The sequence below is a fragment of the Parasteatoda tepidariorum genome, chromosome 3 (genome assembly GCF_043381705.1).
Source record: "Parasteatoda tepidariorum isolate YZ-2023 chromosome 3, CAS_Ptep_4.0, whole genome shotgun sequence".
Classification (NCBI taxonomy): Eukaryota; Metazoa; Arthropoda; class Arachnida; order Araneae; family Theridiidae; genus Parasteatoda; species Parasteatoda tepidariorum.
Window position 1 is genome coordinate 75,455,947 of NC_092206.1, and position 11,738 is coordinate 75,467,684.

At 32.5% G+C, this 11,738-nt stretch overlaps 1 protein-coding gene across 2 annotated transcripts in view; it reads right to left on the reverse strand.

Moving 5' to 3' along the window:
- LOC107453118 (tubulin alpha chain) overlaps window positions 1-10,612 on the reverse strand; it is a 20,189-nt gene extending 9,577 nt beyond the window's left edge. The window contains exons 1-4 of one of the 2 annotated variants that reach the window (XM_043044672.1): window positions 10,466-10,612; window positions 6,427-6,961; window positions 4,904-5,166; window positions 2,881-3,223 (exon numbers count right to left, since the gene is read on the reverse strand). In XM_043044672.1, coding sequence (XP_042900606.1) covers window positions 2,896-3,223; window positions 4,904-5,166; window positions 6,427-6,957 — 1,122 coding nt within the window. In that variant the 5' untranslated portion in view covers window positions 6,958-6,961; window positions 10,466-10,612 and the 3' untranslated portion in view covers window positions 2,881-2,895. Of the gene's footprint in view, window positions 1-2,880; window positions 3,224-4,903; window positions 5,167-6,426; window positions 6,962-10,465 lie in introns of those variants that run through there. The other variant, XM_071178849.1, reaches the window with a different exon arrangement.
- Between the last annotated feature and the right edge of the window lie 1,126 nt (window positions 10,613-11,738).

Here is an 11,738-nt window from a genome sequence, read left to right on the forward strand (position 1 = left end):
CTCCAACTTAAACCAACTGCTTTTTAATGTTTGGAACGTTATAGTTCTTTAACAGGAGTCTGCTAGTGATGGCTCTTCAACCGAATACGGCTCATTAGAGCCATATTAGTGGTTGAGTAATTTAACTGTCCGATATTATTCCAGTGTATTTCTTCACATTTTGATCATTAAACCATATATTCTATGTCATGTTACTTTCATCTAATTTCTTATATTCCATTCTAAAAACTCAGACCATCCACGGTATTTAAATTTTTATACAGAAAATCTTTTAGAAGTAAAAAAAACAGAAATAAATTTAGTATTTTTTAAACATTAAATGTAGCTAAATGTCTTAACATACGGGACACTTTTGTCCAATGTATTGCACGGCTGTCCAATGTACTGAAATCAGCTGCAATATGGCCATTGCCAAATAAACTTTTTCCTTCGCTCGTATCAAAATGCACGGCAGATAGCATATATGTAAACTGTGCTCTACCCCATTTTACTTCCCATTTAACTAACGTGGAACTGATATTTGAAAATTTGAACTGTCCTCCAGATATTTTCGATGAAATTAAAACATTCAGCATCTCAGATTGTAACTGCTCTGTATTCTACAAAGTATGGTAAAAACACTCAGAAGTAAAACAATATTTGCAGATTTTTGGTCAATTTTGCAGACTTAAGGAAACAAGACGTCTTAACTACAAAAAGTTGCGTACTTCATAAGCCTTAGAATTTAGAATTAGTCGTGAGTAAAAACCTTATAAATCGAATTTCTTACACAAAGAATTGTTCATTAAAAGTCTACCACTTTAAAATATTTATCCGTTATCCGGTGCAAGATGCCATCTTTGAGTATTGGAACTATATACTACTGTAAACAATTATTTTCTCCTAAAACTAATTTAAAAATTAATATACTTTACGTCTAAATCCTGACAAGTTGTAGAAAGTGAAAAACTTCTGAATATTCAAAGTCAGAATTACTTTAAGCATTTATTAAACCCCGAAAATCTCACTATTACATATTTGAGTTTCTATAATTTTTACACTTAACTTATTATAATCAAAGCTACATAACTTCTGCAATTAGGGTTTCACTATAAAGGTTTATTTTAACTGGTTATAAAAATTTCAGTCCCCTTTGATTTATTGTATTATAAGCTGTTATTGAGCAAAATAAAATAATTCTGTCATAAATTCACGTTTCAAAGCGGAATCAGTTAAATTGTTTCTAATATACTGACATACGTACTTTTAGTTCCTTATACTTGCATCGATAGGAAAATGGCTCTTAGTCGCAGAAAGATTACCGACCTCTAGAATAATCAACGTATAAGCTAGCGACTACTTACGAAAAATCAAAAAGAGGCAAAAGATTGGTGCATTAACTTTCTCGAGGAAAGCAATTCTTGCATTAAGATAAACGTTAGCCTTTTATTTCTACTGGTTCGGCCAAGCCTTAAATTTTAATAGTGGAAGTAACAACTTCAAATCTATTGATTTAATAGAGAGAATAAGAGATCTTATTTAAACAGTAGTTAGGATCTTTTTTTTTTGATAGTTTTAAAGCTACTAAAGGGAAATTTACGAGCATAAAAGTGAGGCAAACTTCTATTTCTAATAACTGTAGTTTTCCCACTATTCAAATAAAACTACCAGGTGACACGAATACAAAATTTTTCAATGCAATCACCGTGATTGCAGGAAAAAAAAAGTTTGTTTACGTTAATTTGAACGTGTCTTTGGTTAGTGAATTCCTAAAGAATTTATAATAGTTATGTCAGTAATTCTTAAATTCTAGAGCTTAATTGTGTAGCTTTAAAGTAATTTTTCGTGGGTTCTTTAATAACTATTTCGTGAGACAAAACCTTACACTCATAAAACCGAATTAAAAAATGGTACTAAAGTCAAGCAAGATGAAACTTGCTTCAATAAAGAGTCTATTTTTTTTCAAAAAAGTTTGTGATATAATTTAATATTCCAAAAGTTAACCCACGTGAGTATTTTTATTTCTTCAAGTATACTAAAATATAAAACTTAATTTTAACAAATTTTACGGAAGTAAAAATGTTGCCCGAATCATTTATTTAAAACCCAAACATTTCTTTTAAGTAATATAATATTTTTAATTAAAGTTAATATATTAGAATTTAAGACAATCAAAATGCGGCAGTAGCTTTTAAAACTAGCTTCAGTCCTGCGGAAAGAATATTTTACACGGCAGTACTAAACGCTAACTGCATTATATTTTAGGGAATAATATAAACAGCAAAAGAATGTTGTTTCCAATACCACTTGCCAATATCACCAAGCCTGTTAGGCGAAACAAAGCGAATTGAAGGCAAATTATACTCTTATTTTTCAGTTGTGCTCTTTATGGCCAATAATAAGACTTCAGCCACACACGCCTCACAACCAGTTTATAGGATGAACCTATTCATACATTATTCACTAGCAGATCATAATTTTGAAATGAACCGGAGAATGATCAATCTAATTCAGTAACTCCAGGGGAATGATTTGTTATGGAACATTGTGACCCATTGGATTTAACGTGCACCAGTCAACATTACTACACAGGAAGTCTACGTCCGACAGAGATCGAACCCACGACTTCTTGGACAAGAGCCTAACACCCTACCAACCAAGATATCTTACCCAGTAAAAGAATAAAATAAGTTTTAAAAATGAAGTACGCAAGTGTTGTGGCACTTTTATTTAACGGAAAATATTAGAGCATACAGTTCCCGCCAGGTTTGATTCAATGAAAAATTATACTATTAAATTTCAAATATAAAAGTTCATTAGTTGATATGTAGAGCTTATAAAAAATATCAGAGGAATTCAGAATTAGCTGCTGTTTCCATTATTCCAAAATTTTGAGAAGGTCCCTGTAATCAAACTTTAAAGTTTAAGCAAAATAAGCGGAAAGATGTAAGGAAGAATACAACTAATTAGACTGAATACCTTAAAACCGGTGGGGCACCAATCTACAAACTGGATAGAACGCTTTGTTTTGATGGCTGAAATAGCAGCATTGACATCTTTTGGTACGACGTCTCCCCGATACAGAAGACAGCAAGCCATGTATTTTCCATGCCGTGGATCACACTTCACCATCTGATTTTCAGGCTCAAAGCAGGAATTTGTAATATCCCCTACTGTAAACTGTTCGTGATACGCTTTTTCCGCAGAAATAATGGGAGCATAGGTTACTAATGGAAAATGGATCCTGGAATCAGAAAATAAGATTTAATAACCAACCACAGCTGTATCAAGACATTTTGCTCCTTATTAGATATTGAAGTTTTGATTAAAATTTGTGTTTGAACGCTGAAATATGTAACCGATATTTAGTGAATTGCATACTTAATTTTTCGGAACTCCACTGAGTTAGTATCAGTTAATAAAGACAGTTAAGTTTTGACGCCTGCGACCTCTACACTACGAAAACGACACAATTCTAGCAATTTACACTGTTTTTACTTTGAATTCTCAAAATGTAAAAATTTATACTTATTCAGTCATTTTAAAAAATTTTCTCAAGTAGGAAACTGACTGAAGAGTAAGAATTTTATTAAATTTTATTTGTCCATTTTTAAGTCCAGATAGTTTCTCTTCATTAAGATAGTACTTGTCATAATTTTGCTTAGAGATTTAGTCACTGTTTCTATACCTTGTGGCAAGGAAAGTTCTTTCTATAGACAAAAGTCTAAGACCGGCTGCTGCTATGGAAACAAGAGAGGTCATTTCAAAGAGGATAACTTTTCTCACGCTGATCCGAGCAAATACATTTCTTAAGGATTGGAAAAACTAAGTAGCTAAACCTCCTAACCATAGTCACAGCCACTGCTCCAGGAGACCGGAGTAGGGAGTTCTTTAGATTATATGTAACTTGCTACTGTAAGGAATTACTGAAAATATTTAATTAACTCATCTTGAAATTAAAAATTGAACACTTGTGTAAAATTCATACCTTTGAAAAAAATCATAATAATGTCCCAATCTTTTAAATTCAAAACTTTACTAATCAAATTAAAGGGTTTGAATGAATTGAATGGTTAAGTCATGTAGCTATAATGTTCCAAACGTCAAGGATATATCATCCTCCTTAAACCCAGTGTGCCGTACATTGAACAGAATTTATAACAATTTAGTGACTTAAAAAACGAATTCTATTTAAATAAGCTTTCGGAACGTTTGAATAAAGATTTTTTAATCGTTAAACAGAATCCTGATCAAAATGTTACTCATTAATTTCACAATTCGTAAGAAATGCTAAAAATTAAAGTTAACAGTTTCCTGTAATAATTAAAATACAGAATTTAATTGAATTTTAAAAATATTCTCATGAGTTTCTAAGCAACATATTTCCAAGCAAATATTGCATTTTCTGCCAGCATGTAAATCTGGTTTCAGGTGATAATACGAATGCCTAGACAGCTGATCAAACGGTTCTGAAAATAATCTGGATATACTGATGAAGAAAAAACGACCCAAAGAGAAGTCTTGATTGATTTCCTATTAGCAAAGTATAAACTTTAATTTACTACAGGGCATAATGCTGATCTGTTTTTTCAAATATCTTGTAATGTTGATATATTTTCACTCAACATATCAAGTTTTCATTTTGAAAATTTAGTCTTTTCAATATGGGTTTATAATATGGGTCGGCTTTCACACAAATTTAACAAAATTCTCACTTGAAAGCTCAATGTTTGACTAATTTCCCCCTCATATTTTGTAAAAAGAAATTTATGTCTTGTATTCATAGTGTGTTTCAGTGTATAACACATACCTTCCAAATTCGAAACTTAAAAATTTTGGCTCCGACCGTATGTGGGTATCTTACATAGCAGATTCATTTAAGTGATTTGATGCAACGTTAATCTAAAAATAAAATACGATCTACCTGGGATAAGGTACGAGATTTGTTTGAAACTCTGTCAGGTCAACATTCAGGGCTCCGTCGAACCTAAGTGAAGCTGTTATGGATGACACTACCTGCCCAATGAGCCTGTTGAGATTCGTATAAGATGGCCTATCCACTCCCAGGTTCTTGTGGCAGATGTTGTAGATGGCCTCGTTATCCACCATAAAGGCACAGTCTGAATGCTCCAGAGTGGTGTGTGTCGTCAGTACAGAATTGTAAGGCTCTACTACAGCAGTTGATACCTAACAAAATAAAAATCGGCCTATTGATACAGTCTTAAAGCCAAACCTTCCAACTACTGAATTTCCGTAGTTTCAGAAAACAATTTTTAGTAAAAGTGACCTATTAATACTACGAATACTTTAAAAATATTAAGGCTCTAGTGGGGGAAAGGTATGGGTAAGTCACAAAATAAGTTTAGAAATAATAAGGAGAAAGCAAACTAAGCAGCTATTTTCTAAAGTGGAATATAAGCTCACTTTTTAAAATAAAATAGTTTTAGCAAAGTATAAACTCATTTTTAATCTCTTAAATCATACATTCAATTTATCCCAATACAGTATCTAATAATTAGATAAAAGTAATTAAGTAATTAGATAAAAGTAATTAGATAAAATTTTTATCGCTGAATAAGTTAGCTTCTAATAAATTTAAAAACATTTAGTTTACTTTCCAAAATTACTGTTTGCATTGGAAATAATCTAGTTAGGCAACACTGAGAATAAGAACCAATGCAATTTCAGAGTTTGTAATATAAATTGACGCTAAAGATGGCAAAGTAATTTGCTCGATTTTGCCTAGTTCTGCTGTTTGGTTTGTGTTTTCTGTATTCATCACAGCTTTCGTATTTAAAATATAATTGTTATCGAAGCGAATACAAATAAAATTACCACTGTATAAGACCTCAAAACCAACAAGAACAATACAACAATGAGTTACCTTGCATCACACCTATTTGTCATGAATTCGTAGTTATGTGGCCTTTCAAGTCTGCATTTATTTGCTTCAAAAATTTACATTAAAGTTAATGTGTATAGAAAGATTCACTTAACATTCCTTTTTTTTCGTATGAAATGTTATTCTGAAAGAGGAATAAGCTTATTTGGAGTTCAGTTACTTCCCTGATTTTAATAATCGATACTACATTTTAAAGTTAAATCATATTATAGGGCTCATTAACCTTTGCCATTATTTTTAAATTAAATCAAATACTAACCCTTAAATATTTTGAATAAATGGACTAATTCCATTTTTTAAAAAGGGCAAAAGTCTAGTGAATAGTCTAAGTTATCACTATTTTTATAAAGAAAAATATGAAACGTTATACTGATTTTTTTAAACTCTAAACAGGTTGCTTTTCCTATCAGTTAAAATATCAAAATAAAATTGAAGGTGGAAATTGAAGAAATTTTACCGATATTTATTTTTTTATTTCAGTTTAGATTTGTATTAATATAAGTTCAGACTTACTGAAAAAGTCTTTAGAATGAAGTTTTACATACCTGTGGGGCTGGGTAAACTGCGAATTCCAACTTTGCTTTTTTTCCGTAGTCAACAGACAAACGCTCCATCAGCAAAGATGTAAATCCTGAACCAGTACCACCTCCAAAACTGTGGAAAATAAGAAATCCCTGAAGGCCAGTACACTGGTCAGCAAGCTTTCGAACGCGATCCAAAACAGAATCAACGTGTTCTTTTCCAATGGTATAGTGACCTCTGGCGTAATTGTTTGCTGCATCTTCTTTTCCAGTTATCAGTTGTTCTGGGTGGAACAGTTGTCTGTATTTTCCGTTCCTTATTTCGTCGACAACTGACGGTTCCAAGTCAACCATAATGGCTCTTGGGACATACTTTCCATTCCTGGTGTCGCTGAAAAATGTGTGGAAGCTATCATCGCCACTGCTTGTGGAGGCTTGATTACTCAGCATTTGACCGTCAGGTTGGATACCGTGTTCCAGGCAGTACAATTCCCAGCAGGAGTTTCCGATTTGAACTCCTGCTTGACCAACATGTACACTTATACACTCCCTCATTTTCCTAAAAAAATGATTATATATCCTACAGTTATAAGTCTGAGTTGGAGAAACTTGCTGCTGGCTAGTGACCAGTTTTAGTACTTTTAACAGTGGCTACTTTCCAAAATGCAGCCAGTTTTTTTTTGTTTTTTTTTTTAAATTTTAAAGGATAGAAACTTAATGCCAGGCGTCTCGTTAGAAACATTTTAAATTTCGAAAGGTAAAGATCTCAAAAAGAAAAAATTAAGAAATTTACGTGAAATTAATTTTCAGATCATAAAACGCAGAATTAATTCATATTTATTAGAACAAAATGTACGTTTGACGAAAATTGTGGTGATTGAGTGGCTACCGAGAGAATTTTTTTTAATTGCTATTATAAGTCTCCCTGCGGCAGCAGTTAATTTCACCCTATACCTACCAATACTTAAAATTTTGTATCACCTTTGAAAAACTTCCCAAATCTAGATTCTTTAGGTCAGCGTATCTTAAAAATGCCTTCAAAAACATATTCCTGAAATATTCGTCAAATTGCCTTGGGAAGGGGAAGAGATTCGTAAATTAGCGAATCTTGCTTTCTGTATGAAATTAGCAGTAAACATCAATTTCTAAACCCCAAATCAAACGAACAAATGATTTGAAATTATCTTAAGAAATATAATTCCTTTGGCTGCAATAAAAAAAAATATTAATAGCAGTTTATTTGCTAAAGATCCATTTACAAGACATTCCGTCGCGATAACAATCTTTATTATCTTCTGAATGTCAAAGTTTCCAGAAAAAAAATTCTAGAAGCAATAGACATCATATCTTGGGTATATGAGAGCATTCTAAGCTTTAAAGTAGTCATTAAAAAAATGGTCGAAACAGTGATCCCGATTGGTAAATTTGAAGTACGTCTGAATACTTAAGTATATAGAATGATTAGGATTTTTGGCTAGATTTAAATATTCGATATAAAAAAAAGCGATCGAAGACTAATAATGAAAATTTGTTTTTGTAAAGCATTTTACATTTTGATTCAGTTGTCTTTCTTAAGTATCTATCTTGGAGGGGAGGGAGGAAGTGACATTTTAGTTAAAATAGAAATATTTAAAATTAAGATTAAATATTTTAATATTTATTCCAACTAGTCTAAGTTTACTCTTGATGTGTTCTGTTATAAGATGAAATTTGATTTTAAATGAAATACCTCTAATCTAGCATAAAAACTTTATATTTTGAGAGGATTCTGTGAAAACTTTATAGCATAGATTGAAATTGTTAAATATTTCAACTACAAAATACACAGCTATGTTTTTAACAAAAAATATGTAGTTCCAAAAGTTTTGTCAATTGTTAGCGAGCGTTTCTTCGACGGTTTCTACCCTGCATTTCCTAGTGTAAGGAATACTCCACCCAAGAAAGCTATCTCACTATTTGAAAAATATCTACCACTTTTGATTTTCGGAACACCAAAATTAATAACACCAAACCTAGTAACGCCAAAATAAAGTACGGTAAGATAAAATACGAATTAAATAGTAATGAAGAGTCTGTAAAATATTTTTACTATACAATAAAGTAAGAATTACTAGTTTAGAATTTACATATACATTCTAAAAATTAAAGTAGTTTGCAAATAAAACATACGTGTAGAGCAGGACATATTAAGACGAATTTAAACTATGCTTAACAGATCAAAGTTTGATAGAAATTATACATCATAAAATTACTTAATGCAGTTCAAGGTGCTTCAAAAGTTAATATAAATATTCTTATTGCACAACTAAAACACACCTTTCACAGGAAGGTTTGTGTTTCCGTAAATATATCGCAACATAGAAGATTAAATTACGCCAACTCGCACTTTTTTGTATGCAAGCGATCGACGATATCTTAATTTCACAGACATTAGTGCTTTTTTGAAGAGAAAATAATTCACGTAAGATGTGAAAGCAACGAGATGACAAATCTTGCTAAAAAAGGAACTAGTATTTTACAGAGCTCTCAGATAAAAATTCCTTACTCTTCCATAAATAGAATAATTAATAACGCGATAATTAAGATTGCTGAAAATTTAAATGAAGAAATTGGTGACAAGATCTGGAGAGCGACTCTGAAGTAGATCCCTGATCACCCGAGACGCATTGCGGTTGCTGTCCTTAGGTTGGAAACCGGCCACGGCTGCCTTGCTGCTCACCTCCATTGACTTACAATCTTTCCCAATCCAAACTGTGTCTTGTGCGGGGAGGACTCCCCCAATGAATGCTGAGCATCTGGGGATCAGCCTCGCAATTATTGGCAACATCAATGACAGATACTGGAATGCAAGGGAACAGTTGCAGGCACTGCTAAGTGACTGTCTTTCTGTATATTACTATTGTTGATATTCTATTTAATGTTTCTTTTTTCGAATTGTTTTTATATTTCGAATGTTTTAATGTTATTCCTTATGGGTCTGTGCGGAGTGCTTTTGCAATCCAGTGAGTAATACTGCTGGACTGCTGCTGCTAGAAATCAAAATTGTGAAAGCGAGAGTTTGGTGCATGTCTTTTACTTAAGGAGTGTTTAGATTTAAATAAACCTTCAATTTTTATATGAAAGCTCCATTTGGTGCTAACTTTAAATGAATTATTTCTTTAAATAATTCTGTTGGGTCGTTCAGCACCGAATTTGGAAAGATTATATTACAGTATACAGTATAACTATACAATATAAAAAACAAACTTAAAGAAAACAATTCATAGGATAACTAATCACACATCAATGTTTTCAAAGTCCATATTCATAAAAAGAAAGTGCTAACATATTTAAATTGATTTCAAGAAATCAGAAAATATTCAGAGTGGTTCAAAATAAAAATGCTTAAAAATCTTCCGAGGAAAAGAAAAATTTTCCAACCAACTTAAAAAATTTAATCTGATGAAGTTCAGTTTGAACAATTTAGTCATAGTATATATGAAATTCAGACAATTGAATTTTGCATTTTCCTAGTTATTCCCAATTTGTAAGAAATTTATATCAAATATCTTAGTTCAAGTTTGAGTTTTTTTCACAATTATAATAAAATTCTAGGATTTATAGAATAACGGAAATTTCAGATTCTACAATCACCTTGCCTTATAGATTCGGTAAATCATAAATAAGAATTAATGGAATTTGAACAAACATAAGTTATAAAATAAAGTTGTTGCTCTGTCATACAATAGGCATACAAAAAAAAATCTGTCTATATACTAATTCATTCAGAAGACTAGTAGTAAGACCACCTTTTTGTTCAACTAACCAAATTTGGACAAAGATTAAACATTTTGGAGTTTAGAAAGAAATTGAGAAACTTATTCAAGATATTAAGTTATATGTATGTAAAAAAGTCAATATTAATAATTAAAAAAATTCAATATATAAAGGATTTATGCATCTTCAAAAAACATTTAAAGACAGTAATGGTGAATTTGTGATATTGAACTGCTTACATTAAATATCGGGAAAACTTTTATAAAGCACAAAAAACAGTCATTAAGATACCAAATTTTCTACATACCTTATTAACCAAGAGCCTGAGCAAACACTAACACTCTATTACGAACTAGGAAAAAAAACGCGAATCCAGTGTAATTTAAAGGATGAATAATTAAATACGCTTGCAGTTATTCAATTTTTTTCCGGTGTCAAAAAATAAAGGCCTCCGTGGCCGAAGGGTAAAGTCAAATGCTCTGAAGAAGGTAGCGGGTTCGAGTTCTATTGTCACTCTGGATATATCTATGTGCTATTTTTAACTTGTACTATCAATACTTTTTTTGACAAATGTTAATAAACTGTGTGTCCCGCAGTAGACTGATCGTTAAGACACGGCTCCCAGCAGATCACAGAAGTCAAGCATCACTGGCTGCGGTCAGTGTGTGGGTGGGTGACCACTTGGATCAGTCTGCGTAGGGACCGAGTGTGTGCAGTATTGGTCCTCGTTAAACTGTTCTACCGTAAAGTGCTCGACTTCGCGTGCAGGTCGTCGGGCTACCGAAGCGGGGGTGCCATCCCCTCTGCAGAGGATCGAAATTGTGATGGCATATCTTCGGATCATCCTCAGGGATGTTTCCCAGACCATAGCCAATAGCCCATTGTCCAGCTCTAGTGCGACGTAAATTAACTACGACGACGTTAATAAATTGTTCCTTGTATTAAGCACACGGGCCTACATATGCATGCGTCAGAAAATAAATAAAGATATACGTTATTAAGTAGGAAAATTCAAAGTAACTTATATATAAAGGCTCTGGATTGTGACATAGGAGATTTCAGGTTTGTTTACCATGGTCACTGAAAAATATCAAAGTTTATAAGCGAGTAGCAGACAAATGCTCAATTGAAGAAGGTAGTGGTAGTGGTAGTACTGATTAATTTACGTCGCACTAGAGCTGAGAATGGGCTATTGGCGACGGCATGTGAAATATCCTTGAGGATGATCCAAAGACAGTTTTGATTCTTCGCAGAGGAAGTGACTTACTGGAAAAGAAAGTCTGAAGTACACATGGTTTAGTTATCGCTGTAAACCTGAATCTGTATTTCATTCTCACTTTGTAATGTCTTCACATAATTTGTTCAATCTGCTCTTCCATTTGACAAAAACTGATAAGCCTTTGAAGTACTCAAGTTTAGGCTTCAGCGTCCACCCATTGTGAAAGACTGATTGTTCTTCTGCCTAACAATTTGAAGCCTACCAAATAAAAAATCGTCTGGTTGCAGGTGCACTCTCTACCAAACTCTCTAAAAATGTATATGCAACAGGTTCGATTCGTTACCTAACCTTAGTTATCTTT